The sequence below is a fragment of the Helianthus annuus genome, chromosome 6, assembly GCF_002127325.2.
Source record: "Helianthus annuus cultivar XRQ/B chromosome 6, HanXRQr2.0-SUNRISE, whole genome shotgun sequence".
Lineage (NCBI taxonomy): Eukaryota > Viridiplantae > Streptophyta > Magnoliopsida > Asterales > Asteraceae > Helianthus > Helianthus annuus.
In genome coordinates, this window is record NC_035438.2 from 54,334,979 (window position 1) to 54,353,325 (window position 18,347).

Sequence of the window (18,347 nt, forward strand, 5' to 3'; positions counted from 1 at the left end):
TGCTTCATTTTAATCAAAGAAACAGTGATTTTTAATATATGATGATATTATACTAAACCAAAAGGACAAACTTACTTTGTAAAGAATAAAAATCATAATGCTTGAGAATAAAAAAAAATTACGTCAAATGTGGCATTTTGGCGTGCAAAGTGTATACGTTTAGAAATATCTAACTTTGTCGCTAGTACTTATTTTCATAATATTGTTAATAAGATGATTTAAAGGCATATTGATTATATTTAAGCTGTTAGAATACTTTTATTCAAGTTGGTGCGACCATGAAGTTAATCAACAACCAGAAACCTAATCATGTTACTTTATTGATTTTATGCTGATTCGAAAAAATAATTAAGCAATCCGAGACACAAACATGAAAATTTTCGTTTTGCTCCCTGTGGTTTGGTCATTTTAACGGTTTTGCTCCAATAGTTTAAAAATAGCCATTTTCCTCCCTGATCTTTCGAGTTTGTCGCCAGTTTGCTCCCTGACTCTAACTCAGTTAAAACGTTCAATTAGAAGTAGGGGTATTTCGGTAGTTTACTCCCTGGCTCTAACTCAATTAAAACATTTAGTTAAAAGTCGCGGTAGTCGTGGTCGGCAGGTGGTAGTTGCAGGTGGTGATGGATGGTTGTGGATGGTGGTGGCCAGTAGAAAGAGTGGTTGGAAAGATGGGAGATCAGAAAAGAATTACTTATATATACATGGAGTGAATTGCAAGCTTTGTCCTTTATCTTTAGGCCATTTTGCAAGTTTTGTCCTTTATGTTTAAATTTGACGAGTTTTGTCCTTTATGTTTGAAAATCAAGCACGTTTTACCCTTTGGGGCAAAACGTGCTTGATTTTTAAGGACAAAACGTGTTTGATTTTTAAGGCCTAAAGGGTAAAACGTGCTTGATTTTTAAAAATAAAGGACAAAACTCGTCAAATTTAAACATAAAGGACAAAACTTGCAAAATGGCCTAAAGATAAAGGACAAAACTTGCAATTCACTCTATATACATGTAAATAAACAAGTTATAGGTTTATTTAGGTGAAAAGACTTACATGCCCTTGCTTTTATCTATAAAATTACCAAATACTCTTCTAGTTAATGGATTTTTTGGATAGAGTTAAGAGGCGGGGAGCAAAATGATGATAAGTTAGAAAAATCAGGAAGAAAAATTGCTATTTTTAAACTATTGGGGCAAAACCATTAAAATGACCAAATCACAGGAAGCAAAATGAAAGTTAACTCATATATAGACCGTGAGGTACGAACACCTAACCTCTTCAACATATATGAATGTATGAATGACTAATCACTAGAACAAGGGCACTTCTTGTGTTGAATTGTGATAGTCACCTTAACTTCTTTTGGTACACTGTGATAGTCAAACTTTCTTATAGAAGCGGTCCAGAACTCCAGACGGTACTAATCAAACCAGTGGAGAGGCCGGGTCCTTGTTTAAGCGGTCCAGTTTTCAGAACCACTAAACCACAAAAGTCAAAATCAAGATGAAGACAATTCTGAGATGTCAACAGGTCAAGTCGATTTACAAAGCCGAATGTATGTACAGTGTCATCATAAATCGAACGCCAATAAATCAAAAAAAAAAAAAAAAAGATCCATTTTTTCAACAATGAAAATAGAATTAACTAGCAAACAGCCTTCAAAACAGCAAAACATCAACAAACTTGTATCTTAAGTAATATCCAATCCTCTTTTGGATGTTTCCCTGCCTCTTCAATAGCCAATAGATTCTGCAAACCTCTATAACATATTATGTAAGGTAGGTTACAACTATGACTGACATATATCACGGTATAATGGTATATTATGTGCAAGGTATAAGAGATTAATGATACTAACCTTAATTTTGTCGGGTCAGCCAGGATAGTAATCAAACTTTGATGGTGTCATAAAAATCTAGGTTTTCTATCAGCTGGCTTCAAAATTTGAAAAGAACACATTAAGCTTTCATCAACACTCATCATTGTACCAGCGTTATCAAATTCACCACAGTAATTCGGGGCAGAGAATATAGTAACAAGCTGCCTATCAGCAAAGAATTCATATCCATCTTCAACGACCTATGCAAAGTAACATATAAGATTACATCAGCGTTTTCAGAGAGATCAATTATAAGCTGCAGCTTCGACCAACTTTTTATAAACAGGTCGATTCAGGTGGTGTTTACTAGTCAAACTGGTATAATACAAAAGTTAGCATACAAGAGAACAGGTCAAACGGGTCTGAGAGTCACCCAAATTGGATTTTTTTATGCATAAAAACCTCACTTCATTTCATTAGAAAGAATTAAATTAATATTACAATAACTTAAATGCTTTTATCATACAAGAGACTAAATTTTTAGAGTTAATACTAATAGTGGTAAAAACAAACTTTCAACATTTTGGCAGTTTAACCATACAATTTCTTTTTTCAATGGTTTAATATCGTTTTTTCCGACTGGTTAAAAGAGTTTAAATAGCAGATTTTAATCGTCTCACCGAATTTTGCCACTTGTAAAAGCATAGTTGTCAATAGCATATAGCAAATCATAACGACAGACTACCTATATGCTACATAGCAATAGCGACACGATAGCACCCGCTATTTCATGTTTAGCGACAAAGTTCTAGAAAAATAAAAAGTATATTTAACACACAAATCATGTATAAAAGTGCTAAAAGATATGCTAGAATAGCTCAAATACGCTATCACTAATCATCTAAATAAATTAAAAAAAAAAAAAAAAACGCTAGTTATCGCCACAAACCCTGTAATGACACTTCAACGATATGCTACGCTATTCGCTACAGCAGGCGCTATGAGCGCTATTAACAACTATATGTAAAAAGACTTGAAAATGCGAAACAAACCTGATGAGCACGACAAATAAGGTCCATATCATGCTGCATTAAGAACTCAGCCACCTTATCAGGGCCAAAAGTGTACGACACTCCCCTATCATTCATCCCCCAGCCCTTAACATCCCGACTAGGATCCGACCAAAGCAAATCACAAAGCAAACCCGAATCCGGAACATCAGTCGGGCGCGACAAGTTCCGTATCTGATCTAAGTTAGTTAGATCAGGAGAAAGACCACCATGCATGCATAGTATCTTGTCATCGATAAGAGCAGCCACAGGAAGACAGTTGAAACAGTCAGTAAAAACTTTCCAAAGTCGAACATTGAAACGGCGTTTGCATTCATCATAAAATCCGTATATCCTGTTGATGGAAGCACATTCATGGTTTCCTCTTAGAAGGAAGAAATTTTCGGGGTATTTGATTTTGTAGGCAAGTAAAAGGCATATGGTTTCCAGACTTTGCTTGCCACGGTCCACGTAATCACCTAGGAATAAATAGTTTGATTCGGGAGGAAATCCGCCGTATTCGAATAACCTTAAGAGGTCCCCGTATTGTCCGTGAATGTCACCTGTAATACAAAGTATAAAAAAAAAAAAAAAAAAAAAAAAAAAAAAAAAACCTTTATATTTCTTATTACTCAAGTTCTATCATGTTAGATGTAGAACTCGCATAATGACTTAACACCTTAAAATAACTTGCAATGCATGCCACTTAAAGAAAAGCTAGATAAAAAACACATGCAATTATTCACACATATATAGAGTATAGACACACACACACAAATTTTGAACTGCTGGTGACCACTTGAGAGTTTTAACCATTTTAAGTTCCATACAGTACCTCTACAGCACTTATGAACACTACCAAGCAATGTCACGGTGGAACAATTTTCTCTTAGTTATACCCGTGCGTTCGAAGTAGAAATGGTAAAATGGGTAGGTTGGGTAATGGATCATAACAGTTCTAGGTCAAAATGGGTAACTTTATACACAGGTCAGGTCTGGGAGAATCGGTTTGCCAACTTTTTGTTCATTTCTATTTGAATTCTACAAATAAGTGGTGGAGCATCACTTTATACTTTTTAAGAAGCAATTGAGGAGGTTTAAGCATCACTTTGGATGACTTTTGACCCAATCGACAACCATGTACATTATAGCTTAGTTTTAAAACTTTAGCCTGCTTACCTGTTGGAGGTAAGATACAATCCAAATGCCCATGTTTTGGCAACAGGACATAATCGTCGCCTCTAGGTCAAAGGCATACACCAATAATGATCAGAAAAAACCTGAAGTATATGTCACCTCTTGTTCTCATCATCTGATGTGATGTGACCCCAATACTATCCTGTATTCAACATGTGCCATCAAAGGTGTAAAAGTTTCTTGGTCAAAGAGCACAAGAACCATATGAAATTGCAGAAGAGAAAGATGGCACACAAATTTGTGAAGAAAATGCATCTGAAGACTTGGTGGAACTGTGGAAGCACATTACAGTATGAAAAAGAGGTATCCCCCCTCCATTCTTAACACGCATTTAATCTCAAGCTAAGCAGATAATATCGGTGATATATCAGTTATCGTTCCCCTGGTGAGATATTTGTGCAAAATATCGGTCAGAATACCGGTACCGATATTAACGGCGATATTGAACGATTTTCCCGATATCAGTACCTTTCTTCTTATTGTTGCTATTAGTGTTTTAAGTCTTAATTGTTAAAAGTTTGTGTTTTAAGTCTTAATCAGTTCCTACTTGCTACAATTGTTAGTGTTTTGCAAGTTGCAAAAGGTTAATTTGTTAATGATAGGAGAGTATACTGAAATGTTAGTGTTAAATCGCTATACATATAAACTCTGCATGAAATTAAAATTACCGATATCCCACCGCGATAACTTATATGGCTATATCTCAAATATCGAACCTTGACTGACATCCGATTCTTTACCGCATTAACAGCATAGATCTCAAGTGATATCCCCATACCACACTTTCAGTATCCAAAATAGGGAGTCTATTTTTTTAAGGAAGTGATCAAATACTTGCTTCCTATTAATTGTCTCACAATGACCTTCAAAATTCTTAAAACACCAATAGTGCCTGCTCTTTCAACGCATTATAATAAGGTGGATTCCCACAAGCCTACGATAGTATGATATTTAGCAAATCTTGTTGATATTTGAACCAAACAACGGGACATGAAACCTGTATGTTTTACACTCCTCTAATAAAATTATAAAACAATATCAAGTTGTTACATATTCAAAAACCTAACAAAGTACTATCACCCTCAGAATAAATTTTGTATTTCCTATGGCAATAAGCTTGATACTTCACTTCATTCATGGCTTCAATCTCATCGAATCAGAAAATACATCACATACAATGGTGATATTGCATGATATATGGGTCTAAAGCCTAAACTTCCAAAATGAACTCATATCACCAAAAGATTATGCTTGTTTTTTCTGTTATACTTGTCTAGAGTCTAGATTGCTTGCTAACATAATAGAAAAAAGCAAACAACAAAACTTTGCATGCCACATAAGATAGCCAATGTACACCTATAAACCATGTTATCTCATTTAGGCCACGAAGTATAGAGATTTCACATTCACCGCTAAATCCCTCAAAGTATCACCTCTCTACTACACCTTTCTTGCATGCTTTACGGTAATTCATAACTTTAAAACTACCTATGGTGTCAAAGCGCCTAGGCGCATAGGCCGAGCCCGGAGCCTAGGCGCTTAAAAACGAGGGCTTTTTAAAATATTGCGCATAGTATAAAATACCCTTTTCAGGGGTTTTAGAGATGTTTTAGGCTTGTTTAAGGCTACTTTATGATGTTTAGAACTTGTTTATGGCTCATTTGAGATGTTTTAGGGGCTTTGGACAACTTTTAGCCTAAAATTGCGCTTAAAGGCGCGCCTCACCAGTTGCAACGCGTTTAGTGCGCCTAGACACACGCCTAGCGAGCTTTTGACAACATAGAACACATCAGAACAAAAAATAACAGCCCTCCATGGCAAAAGAAACACGGAACATAGCTCTTATCTAGCTCAGTCCATAATTCCATATATATAATATAATCAACTTATACAGTCAGTGACCAGTACTGTCTTTATCTATCTTTCATCAAACAAACTTCTGATTAAGCTCTGACTCCTCAACAACATAATACTTGTATATAATCAAATTATCAGATCCTACTAACAATTAAACAGCTCAAATCCACCAAAATCTGAACTACATCATCCATCTAAGGCACAAAAACCTATCAACCGTTTCCAATTCAACAAACATGAAACAGAATAGAAAAAATAAATGAAAAATTGACGTAATTATTACCGCAGATCTTAATCGGAGCTTCGAGCTCTAACAAATTAGGCTGTTGAAGAAAAATCTCACGAGAAGTGGTACAAAGCAAGCGGATCTCCGCCTCGGAGAGCTGAACCTGGCGTGTGGTCCTGGCTTGCCTGAACTCCAACAAGCGGTTGATAATATCATCGAGTAAGTTAGGGTTCATCGTCTGTCCATTTTGAGCCATTGATCTCTTCCAGAAACCCTAGATCTCGATGATGAATGTGGCGGAAAGCCCTAATTGAGAATGGCTTTTTGTGTTTGGTTTGGTGGAATAAACAATGGAAAAGTTGTGAGATGTTATTTTATTAATATATATAGAGATGTGCGCATGGACAAGTGGTGATAATAAATATGATTAGATTAGATTATATAGAGATGATGATGGTGACTTTGCCGGAGGAGAAAGGGGCTGCAACTCCGGCGATTGTTGGAATGGAGGGAGGATGATAGGTGCCGGTTTTGTGCCCTATTTTCCTCATTAAACATTTGTCTCAAAATATTTCTACTTGTATAAATGGGACTTTTTTGTTTTTGTTTAGTCGTCAACATATATTTTTACACAAACAACTAGCTTATTTGTTCTTGAGTAAACTATAATTTTACACTCTTCTAGTTAGTAAGCGGGATCAGTTTTACATCGTATTTTAAAATTTCGTCAACTTTATACCCCCCTCGTTTTCCAATTGCATAAACGTTGGACCCTCTTAACGGTCAATGGTCGTTTAACTGTTATAGACAAGGGTCCCCCACTTTCACCATTCCAAATTAGACAAATTCATATGTTTCACAAATTCAACATCTTCATCTTGTTCAACATCTTCAATAAGTAACAAATTCAACATCTTCATCTTGTCATTTAATCAATGACAAATTCAACATCTTCATCATGTTATTCAGTTCATTTTCATATTCTTCTTTTGAATAACACACATAGTGTGCGGTGACAGAGTAGATAGAGAAACTTTGGCAGGAACTTGTGTTTTCCGGTGAAGCGAAACCTTTGACCAGTAACCATGAAGACGACGAAGCGTCCTATGCTGGTTCAGCCGACGACGATACAAGCTAGAACGACTGTGGCTAGGGTTCTGCCGTGAACCCACAAAGGTGAAGGAGTTTCATGTTCCAGATTCTGCGAATGAAGGTCAAATTCGTATGTTCCTGATGGAGAGTGTGAAACATGGGTGTTTAAGTGTTTATCTTACGTGGTTTAGCTTGGTTCTATATGATTGGAATTGGGTTATTACGAGTGTTTGTATGTTTGCAGGTAAAACGCGTAAAATTGGTGAAGTTATGGGGTTTAAAGATGAAGCGGATCATGTGAGATTGATGAGTGCAGCCATTGGAAGTGTTCGGATGTGTTTCGGGTCGAATTGATAGCTTAAATGCATAAAGGATGCGAAACATTGAAGTTGAGGGGTCATTGTGTAATTCAGTGAAAGTTCATTTGTGAGGAGAAAACAAGATGGCCAAACACGCCGTGGGTTACGGACTGATATCTGTAACTTACGGTTTCTAATAGGTCTTCACAAAAAGAAACAGCAGGTAACACTTGAGGCTTACGGATTGTGACTAGGGTTTACGGTTGGAAGCTTATGATAAGGTATCAAGAACCGTAACCTATGGTTTTACAACCATAGGTGACGGCGGGATCTCCTGGGAAACACGGGTATTGTTTTTTGGATGGCATTTAAGGATTGTAAACCCTAATCATCAAACACTTCTTGAATACACGAAAGATTGGCAGCAAAGTATCAAATTTGGAACTCTCAAATCATCCTAAAATCATCATCAATCATCCACCAACATCCAAGTCAATCATGAATTCAACTTTTTACCAAGCTTTTGAAGATCGTACGAGCGTCATGAGCGGCTAGTCGTCCCGTGACCATCTCCGGGAATAGGGTTTATGCTTGAAACATTGGGTTTGCGTATGTTTACAACTTTTTGGATTAAGAACTGATTAATCATTCGGTCAGTCGTTTTTATTGTTCTTGTTTAGATTAAACAGTATTTGATTATCGTAATCATTCTTGTTCATCAATTATTTGGTTTGTTCATCAACGATTGGGATTAAATTCTAAATTGTCATTGTCTTAAACCTTTAATCATTGAACTTGATTATGTTTATGAAATCTAAGATTGGTAATTAATTGGATTCTTATTCATTTGCATCAATCCTTCGGTTTCGATCGTGGATCATTGTAATCAAATACATTATCCGTTAGTTATTTATCAAAACAAGTTTATCAAATCATGTCTATGTGATTTTCAACTAGTAGTAACTAAGTAACCCGATTTTCTGCATAACCTGAAAACCCGGAGATTGGTCATTTTCTCATCATTGTTTACAACTACAATTTACATTCATTTTCATAATTACTCTCACAAACTGCAAAAAGAAATTAGTTAGAAATAGATGATAATTAAAGCAACGAACTTTTACACTTTCCACTGATTCCCCGTGGATTCGACACCCTACTTGTCCTTTACTAGTAAAAGGTGAATATGACGCTTTAACTTTATCTTTGACCGACCTTACGACATCGATTAGTTCCAAACGACGGCTAGGGTTCCGCTGTGAACGAATGTCAGATTCTTATGGTCTAGAGTCGTCGTTATTCGGATCTGATTCCGCCAAGACCTATTTGTGTTGCAACAAGAGTGGTTATGTCTAAAAGGAGGAGTGATAGGTTGTGGTGGTGGTAGTGGTTAGGGGTGGTGGGTTGTACTTATGGTAGTGGTGGTACCAGAATGTAGGAAGAGAGACAAAGAGAGCTGAGGGAGAGGGTGAAACCTGGGTGTTAAAGTGTGTTATATTATGTGTTTTAAGCGATTACGTGCCTTGAATATGTTAACTACGAGTGTTTGTGGTTTCACAGGTTAATCGCGTAATTCGTAAAGTTGGAGAGCTTAGTGATGAAACGGAACAAGCAAGGATAATAATCAAGTGAATTACATCATTAGGGACTTGTTTCGGGTCAAAGAGATAGCTCAAATGTGTAAGAAACGTGAAAGATCTAAGTCCAGGGACCTTTGAGTACTTTAATGAAAGTTGGAACATAGCCAAAAGATGAAACCAATATGCGCAACGTAGGCTACGGTTGGAAAGCGTAGCCTACGGTTCATTGATAGTGGCCAAGAAGTGTCTAGCATGATTAAAACGTAACCTACTGTTGACCTTCGTAACCTATGGTCAGAATAGGAACAAGAACCAGCACATGCGGACCGTAGCCTACGGTCCGTAAGCGTAAGCTACGGCGGACATTATGGCAGCGCGCATGGACTTGTATTATTCAAGGATTAAAGGTTTGAAACCCTAACATACATACACACTTGTTGTTGGATGAATTTTGGGGGATGCACAGACATCTTGGGCATAGTTTTCACCATCAATCACCATACTTTCAACCAAAATCAAGATCGAGACAATGAAATCAACCGTTTATCAAGCTTTTGACGATTAATCCATCAAGAGGAGCAGCTAAACTTTTTGTGGTTTCCTCTGGGTGGAGGATTCTTGTAAGTTAACTGATTTTATGTGTTTGAAATGGTTTGTGAACTTGGTAGTCTAAGCATTCGATGCTTTTTTACCTTCTGATTTGATTGACTGGTTGTAACAATTGATTTTATTTAAACTGTAATTCTGATTCATTCAATTCCCGAGAGTGCTGGTAATTGGGATATATTTGATAGGGATTAGGGTTGGTAATTTCAGGTGATTGCTTATACGATAACCTTCCGTTTTTTTACAATCGAAGTAAGTAGTCTTTAGGTAATCACAGCCAATTAATTGAATTAAACAATCATGTCTATGTGATTGTCACGATTAAACACATAATTGACGTTGCTTTGAATCTAACATCTGGAGGAACTGTTGTTTTCTCCCATTATTTACAACTCAATTTAGTAATTCGTAGTTTAATCAAACAAACAAACAACCAAAGTTTACATTTTTGCAAGTAGTTAATTAGTACTTAATTCATAACGCTTTCCACCAGACTCCTCTGGATTCGATACCCTGCTTACCCTAGCTACCTGGGTTAATTAGGTTTTTGCATGACCCGTTCGACAGTCATCAAAATGGCGCCGTTGCCGGGGAGTCGTGCGCAAAGTATTTTGTGTTAAGTGTTTTAGAAAAATAATTGAAAAAAACCTAAAAATAGTGTTTATTTCCTTCTTGTTCTGAATTAGGCGTGGTTTTGTGTTTGTGCTTGTGAAGGTGGGTTTGTACGTGCATGCATCATACTCGGAAATCCGTGAAGTCTTTGTCGTTATTATTTGATCTAGAAATCGAGAGGACAGTTCGAAAGACCCGAGTCATTCATAGAGAAAACAAAATTCTGCAATCTCCAACACTTACATCTAATCTAATGGAGAGCGTAGAGAATCCCGATAAGCAAACTGTGTCACAAACTCAATTCTCACCAACTCCTACACAACCATCACCTAACACCACTGACGTGCGTCGGAGTGTATATGTTTTTAAGATATATTTTACCTCTTTTTACTCGCAAAATTCAAGTTTTAAATTTATAAAACACGATATACTACTATTACTCTTAAAAAAAACTCTCAATTGCATATTTACCCAAGTTTAAACAAATATTGTATATTTCCCCTTCATTAACTAATAAAATTGAAAATTTACCTATTTAGATTATTTTTATTAAATTTAAATTATATAATGACTATTTTACCTGAATTTACTAAACATTAAAAATTGCATATTTACCCATATTTTTACTAGTTTTTGTGTTTTTTTCATAAGTTTTTTTTTTAAATTTTGTTACATTTTGCTAGTTATTTTTTTTTTATTGTTTCTTGTGTATTTACCAAGTCTTTTTTCTTTGTAGTTTCGTTACGAGCTAGATTCACTGGTTGAGAAAGACACCATTAAGGAACAAACTTGTCGATGGTTAAAAGAGACATCACCGCGAACGTCGCCGGCAAGGACACCCGCATGGGAACAGAAACGTCGCCGGCTGGGGCACCCGTGTGGGAACTGAAACGTTGTCAGCACCGCCGTCTAGAACTAAAACGTGGTTGAGAGAAACTCGGCCATGGGAACGAGTTTGATTTCCCATTTTTTTTTTATTTTGAAAAAGGTAAATTAGTCAATTTAATAATAAAAAAAGGAAAATAAGCAATATTTGTTTAGGTTTAATTAAATATGCAATTGAGAGTTTTAGAAAAATATGTAATTAACGCAATAATACAATTTTTAAAAACAAAATTTTATATGAAAAAACAATAGGGATCAGATGGTTTAAGAATTGAGGTGCCCAATTGTCGTAACAGGCTTTGGGTGAACACCCCATCTCGCATGTTTATGTGCGAGCATTGACCACTCATCATTTCCCATCAAAACGTGCCTGAAGGATCATGCCTTTCAACTCCACCCTTAACCCCCTTTTATAGTCTCCACCCAACCAATCCCTTCTTTTCCAACTTCGATATGGGACTAATAGTATTCCAATTCTTTCTAAAAATATGACACCAAGTCACCAGCGACAACATTCGTACATTGATAAGTAATCCAACATTCGTACATCGATCAGTAATTAGCATTCCTTATCGATTATTGCAAGTATCTTTCGGTGCTGGTTGCTGTCAATTGTAGTTCAGTTTTGGTTTATTTCTAACCGCTACAACAACACAATAGGTTTTGCTCATGTTTAGTGTGAGAACCATACATCATTCCACTTTCGAAAAGATGAATTTAGTGGCTGTTTTTAGTGATATGTACACACTGAGCATATCTATCTATCTACACCCACACATCCATTTCTTTCGCCGTTTTGTATGTTGCGCGCCAGATTATAAACCTTAATTGACATATCACATGCAAAACTGCCAAAACACTCATGTTCACATATATAAAAGCATAATGACAGTATTAATAACATATATAATTGCATCTGTGTAGGTGCCTCCAATCTTCTTTTCATCTAAACTCTAATGGCAATCACAATTGCAACGTGTATCTTGTTCATGGTTAGCTAGGAAAATGCGAAAAGATTTCGTCTACATGACTACCTTACTTCTTGATCAGAACTCCAATAACACCCTCAGACCCTGTTGCAAATCCACACGTTTTATCTATAAGTACTATTAAGTAGAACCCATACCAAAGTTATTTTTGCTTGCCATTTTACCAATACGAAAAACCTATGAAATGACTACGATATCATCCTCTCATACTAAAGGACAAGGAGTTACATAACAATATAATATCCATAACAATATGCATAACAAGCGTAGATGACGAGCCCACGACCAACAAACATAGAATGGGTGACGCGTCATCCTTATGATGCCTTCCACCCACGTCTCCTATGTAAAGGAGCAGAGGAGAAACCCCAAATGCATGTTCCAACAAATCATTCTTCATCTCTTTTAATTTTAATTTTTTTTTTTTTGTTTCTCACACATCTGCCAAATCTACTCCTAAATCTACATTAATGTCCACCATATGATTAGAATCCTCTACCACTTGATAAAGAACAGCTTTAAAGGCCCTTAGGTAAAGCCTTCTTCATCTATTGATACTTTAGCATGCATCAAGTGACAAAGTTGATCGACCCATGATTAGAATCCTTATGATGCCTTCCATCCATGGCCTCACATTTAGCCAAAATCTTTCTTTGTTTTTTTTGGTCAGGTTCTCCAAAGTTACCGACCCAAATGTTCCTCATACCAATGATTTTTAATGTGTCACCACTAACTCTCTTATGACCCTACTTGAACAAGATTCATCCATAGTTCATACGTTGAAACCAAATACCATTTTATTTTGAAAAAAAAAAAAAAGAATATATATAAAGGAAGGATCCACTAAAAAGTGGATTTTGCCTAAGTAGCCTAAGAAGGATTGTGATGATGACATGTGGCACTCCTAAAAAGTAGGAATGAAGGGCATTTTGGTCCTTATAAATAGAAGTGAAAATGACATGTGACACCCCTTTTGTTTTTTAAAAATACAACAAAAAAATATAGCACAAAAAATGTAGTACAAAAAAATATAGCACAAAAAAAAATCTAGTACAAAAAAAAATATAGCACAAAAAATTGTAGTACAAAAAATATAGCACAAAAATATCTAATACACAAAATATAGCACGAAAAAATTCAGCAAAAAAATGCAGTACAAAAAAATCCAGTACAAAAAAATCCAGCACAAAAAAAAATTGAGAAAAAAAAAATTAAGACAAAAAGATCCAGCACAAAAAATTTAGCACAAAAATATAATACAAAAATCCAGCACAAAAAACTATTATACAACATAGAAATACAACACATTTTAGTGGGTTTTTTTAGTCTTCATATTTTATATAGCAATATGGTACTCAAATTAAAGATAAAAAGACGCTCGATTTTACGGTGAAATTTTTATGAAAAAATAATGTCGTATAAAAAAGTTATGAACATTTAAAAAATGAGGGTAGAATATGCATGTGCCTTGCATGTGGAGAGAGAAAGTTAATAAATAGGATTTTCCCAAGATACCCTTACACTCCTCCTTTCTCCTACACTTTTATCTTAACCATTGATTTGAAAAATGAATGGTTAAGATTCCTTCTCATCCTACTTAGGCAAAATAAATTTTTTATTTGATCTTACCCCTATATATATATATATATATATATATATATATATAGGGCAATGCTCTACAAGAAACCCCAAATTTTTAGAAAACTTAGCAAACTCAGCTTGTGGCCTACATTTATCCACGTTGCCCATAGTCACCTTCTCTTCCTTTTTGCTTACAAGGTTATATTAGTAATTTACCCTACCCAAGATATTTTACCAATTTGATTTGACATGAACATTTAATGCCCATCAACTCATTTGTACAAATCACCCACTCACATATTTCTTTTACAATATTTCATTTTAAATCTTATTTAACAGAAAAACCATTATCATCTTCTCCAAAGAATTATCCTTTCTCCATTAATGTCCATGGAGACAAATCCACCAACCTCCGAGTTAATGTCGTCGGTCCATAGTTTCCCCAACAGGTTCATTGACAACGATGAAGAACGAAGTGAAGAACGAAAATCAGATCGATCAATCCCTGATGAAGAACATGGTTTTGTGATGAAGATGTTAATATATGAAGTCAGATCCACGTGGAAACCCCTTCCAGATCTTGTTCCATTCCTTTTAGATCTCCTTTGTCCACATGTTTCATAATGTTGTTACAGATTTGGATATTTGTGAGTTTTTTACACTTTTTTTGTTTATATAAAATATGATTTGTATATGTTGTTTCAGATCTTGATATTTGTGAGTTTTTTTACACTCTTTTAGTTTTATGCAACATATGTTTTCATATATGTTTGATTCTGGGTATTTCGTATGGATTTTTCTGATTTTGTGGAGTTTATGTTAGTTGATAACTTGAGCATGTAGATATGAACTTTTGAAAGATGATTATAATTTACGGTTCTACTATTTTACACTTAAATATTGAACCAATAAAATATTGAATTTAAAATTGATATAGGTATGGACTTTATAAGATGATATTCAACGTCTGGCTCCATTTTTTACACTTAAAATATCAAAAATTATTCATAAAACCTGGTTGTTAATAGGTTTTTGTGTAATGGTTGTTTTAGAGATGAAACATGATTTTTTTTGTTAAAATGGTTCTTAAAAGGGGTAAATGTTTATGCAATTTGCAGGTTTTTATTTTTGTGTTACAGCACAACACAAATAACACGTGTTATAGCAAACGTTGGTTTCGTCAAACGTGGATCAGATGCTCAAGGATCATGACCATGTTTATGTTACAGCACAACACAACTAACACGTGTTATAGTTTGAACTTCTCGGACATGCATGTGTTACATGTGACATGAAACCCATGTATAACATAACACGTGTTACGTGAGACATGAAAACATATTTTTATAACTTCCATGGCATACGCACACCCACGTGTTTACAAACCGTTTCAAGACCGACCCAAACAATAAAGCAAGGGTAGCCGCTGAAAAGCTAAGGCAGCAAAGGTAGCCGCTGAAAAGCTAAGGCAGACTGTCAAAGGAAGCTCCACCATTTTTCTTAGTGCTATGTATTTTCGTTTACTAGTAATATGTATTTTGAGACTCTTATTGTTTTGTCTAGTACATGATGTTAAAACGGTATGGACTTAACACATTATGGAAGTCTTAACACACGTTATAAAAGAGACTTAACACACGTTATATCAGGTATACTATGTTGTTATTAAGTTACTATTGGAGTTTATGCATCCATTCTAGAAGTTTTAACACATATTACTATTGGAGTTTACTATTTGACTTAACACATTCTGGAAGTCTTAACACACTATTGGAGTTTATGCATCCATTCTGGAAGTCTTAACACATGTTATAATAGAGGCTTAACACACGTTATATCAGGTTTACTCTGTTGTTATTAAGTTACTATTGGAGTTTATGCATCTATTATGGAAGTCTTAACACATGTTATAATAGATGCTTAACACATGTTATATATTTCAGTCGCTTAATACATGTTACAGTATGTATATACACATCATGGTGTTTTGGAAACCACTAGCTTATACATGACACCATGTTAGGTTAAACCAAGATTATAACAGAGGCTTAACACATTTTATCCCAGGTATACATGACACCATGTTAGGTTAAACCAAGATTATAACAGAGGCTTAACACTTTGTAAACCACTGGCTTATACATGAATACATGTCAGGTTACAAAAAGATTATAACAGTGGCTTAACACATGTTATACATTCCAAAATGTGCAAAACAAATGACCCGTTTCATATTATATATTCAAAAATTACCGGTACATGTGTTACCATAAATGGCCCGTTTCATATTACACGTTACATACTAACTTGTACATTTATTACTTGTACAAGTTTTACGCTCAGTATCCACATTATCGGATATTTTAAACATCAACAAAAATAAAATAGATATTACTTGTTTTTTTAATTAACAAAAGGTTAATACATGTTATATATCATTCTAACAGGGGCTTAACACATGTTATACATGAACACATGTCAGGTTTACATCATGGTGTTCTGTTACAACATGAACCACTAACACATGTTATAAATGAACGAAGACTTCTTTCCCAAAGGATGTGACTTATTCAATGTCCCCGCATTAACGTTGCCTACATCCATCCAGCTTGTCAATTGAATATCTTTTATGGATCTGTTTCTGTAAATCAACACACGTTATATATCATTCTAACAGGTGCTTAACACATGTTACGGGTCTGTCTATGTAAATCAAGCAACCCAACAAAAAAAAATATATTGTTAAGATCAAAAGCCCCAAACAAGCAACCAAACCAACAAAAAAAACCCGTTCAAAATCTCATCCTAAAGTTTTGGATTTATTTAAAATACATTAACATTAACCATTACTAGAACACACATTAACTTCGCCTACATGCATCCAGCTTCTCAATTGAATATCTTTATGGGTTTGTTTCTGTAAATCAACACACGTTATATAACATTATAACAGGGGGGCTTAACACATGTTATGGGCCTGAGTCTGTGAATCAAGCAACCAAACAAAAAAACACTTACTGTTCAGATCAAAAACCCAAACAAGCAACTCAAACCAACAAAAAAACAGCTACTGTTAAGATCAAAAGCCCCTAACAAGCAACCAAACCAACAAAAAAAAACCCGTTCAAAATCTCATCCTAAAGTTTTTGATTTATTTAAAATACATTAACATTAACCATGGATACCCCATTAACCAATACTAAAACACTTTCAGCACACAAAAACATATTAACAACCATTTCAACAAAAAATCAAGTGTGAAATGATATTTCAAGAACACTTACCGGATCTATACCCGTCCGATGAACACGAAGAAGATCTTCAAACCTTCTTCTCACACACACACTCGTGCGTGTGTCTTTGTGATAAAGATCGTTGTTTCTCTATCTAAAACATCAATTTTCTCTCTCTAAAAACATTCATCTTGTCATCGCTCTTCTCACACACACACTCATGCGTGTGTCTTTGTGATTTTTTCAGACCACATGACGCTGGAATTATCTTCAAATGAAGATCACCATTGAAGACCATGAAGCTTTCTTTTTTTCAATGATGAAGAAAGAGGAGATAGATAATAGTTAATTGAAAGATTTGACTAGAAGAAAGAGGAGAGAGATGATGACACAAGTGGGTTTTGTCATTTTCAATGCCAAAAAGTAGGTTTTGCTCTACCGAAAATGCCCTCCCAGACTTTCAAATGTGCATTATACTATTTCTTTTAATTATAATTGTTACTAAAATGATGAGAGCCATTGATCAAGTTGGATGAAAGACAATCAATGGATGAGGTTGGGTTTCCAAGGTTTTTTAAAAAAGATGGGGTTTCTTATAGAGCCCAGCCCTATATATAATGTCGTATAAAAAGTTATGAACATTTAAAAAATGGGGGTAGAATATGCATGTGTCTTGCATGTGGAGAGAGAAAGTTCATAAATAGGATTTTCCCAAGATACCCTTACACTCCTCCTTTCTTCTACACTTTCATCTTAACCATTGATTTGAAAAATGAATGGTTAAGATTCATTCTCATCTTACTTAGGCAAAATAAACTTTTTATTTGATCTTATCCCTATATATATATAGGATAAGGATCATGTGAGAAGTAGTAGGCTATTTGAGAAACTTGAGAAGTATTCTGGACCACACATTTTCCTTAAGCAAAAAAATGAAAAAAAATGTAAAAAAAATGCAATTTTTTTTTTTGAAAAATCGCAGGTTTTTCTTTAAGAATTTAATTTTTTATTTTTAAAAAAAAAATTTTTTTGGATTTATACACGTGTATATTGTTAATCTTTTTAACTATACATATATGTATATTGTCAATTATACATATATGTATATACATGTTTAAAATTGAAAAATAAGTGTTATTTAGGGTTTAGCATTAGTATTTAGGGTTTAGCATTAGGGTTTAGGGTTTAGCTTTATGGTTTAGGGTTTAGCTTTAGGGTGTAGCATTAGGGTTTAATAATAGTATTTAGGGTTTAGCATAGCTTTTGGGTTTAGCATTAGGGTTTAGCTTTAACTTTTGGGTTTAGCTTTATCTTTAGGGTTTGCATCAGGG

General features: G+C 34.9%; 1 protein-coding gene and 1 non-coding gene across 3 annotated transcripts; both read right to left on the reverse strand.

Annotated features, from left to right (window-relative positions):
* Nucleotides 1–1,489: 1,489 nt before the first annotated feature.
* On the reverse strand, nt 1,490–6,698 carry LOC110865521 (serine/threonine-protein phosphatase PP1 isozyme 2). 2 transcript variants are annotated; one of them, XM_022114781.2, is made up of 4 exons: nt 6,197–6,698; nt 2,863–3,422; nt 1,850–2,070; nt 1,490–1,740 (listed from the first exon to the last, which is right to left on the reverse strand). In XM_022114781.2, exons 1-3 carry the CDS (start codon nt 6,393–6,395, stop codon nt 1,897–1,899), a joined length of 933 nt encoding a protein of 310 aa, XP_021970473.1. In that variant the 5' UTR covers nt 6,396–6,698; the 3' UTR covers nt 1,490–1,740; nt 1,850–1,896. The 2 variants fall into 2 exon arrangements, with proteins under 2 accessions (XP_021970473.1, XP_021970472.1); XM_022114780.2 differs by having other exon boundaries at nt 1,490–1,750.
* Nucleotides 6,699–11,464: 4,766 nt separating this feature from the next.
* Nucleotides 11,465–11,571, reverse strand: LOC118480083. Its single transcript, XR_004861721.1, has one exon. It is a non-coding gene; the product is annotated as a small nucleolar RNA Z279/snoR105/snoR108 (small nucleolar RNA).
* Between the last annotated feature and the right edge of the window lie 6,776 nt (nt 11,572–18,347).

Bases quoted from the DNA above. Each gene is read 5' to 3' on its own strand.
- LOC110865521 (XM_022114781.2), bottom strand. From the start codon at position 6,395: ATGGCTCAAAATGGACAGACGATGAACCCTAACTTACTCGATGATATT. The intron at 3,423-6,196 runs GTAATAATTACG...TTTGTATTACAG, and splicing joins AGCTCCGATTAAGATCTGCG to GTGACATTCACGGACAATAC. The intron at 2,071-2,862 runs GTTTGTTTCGCA...TACTTTGCATAG, and splicing joins TTATTTGTCGTGCTCATCAG to GTCGTTGAAGATGGATATGA.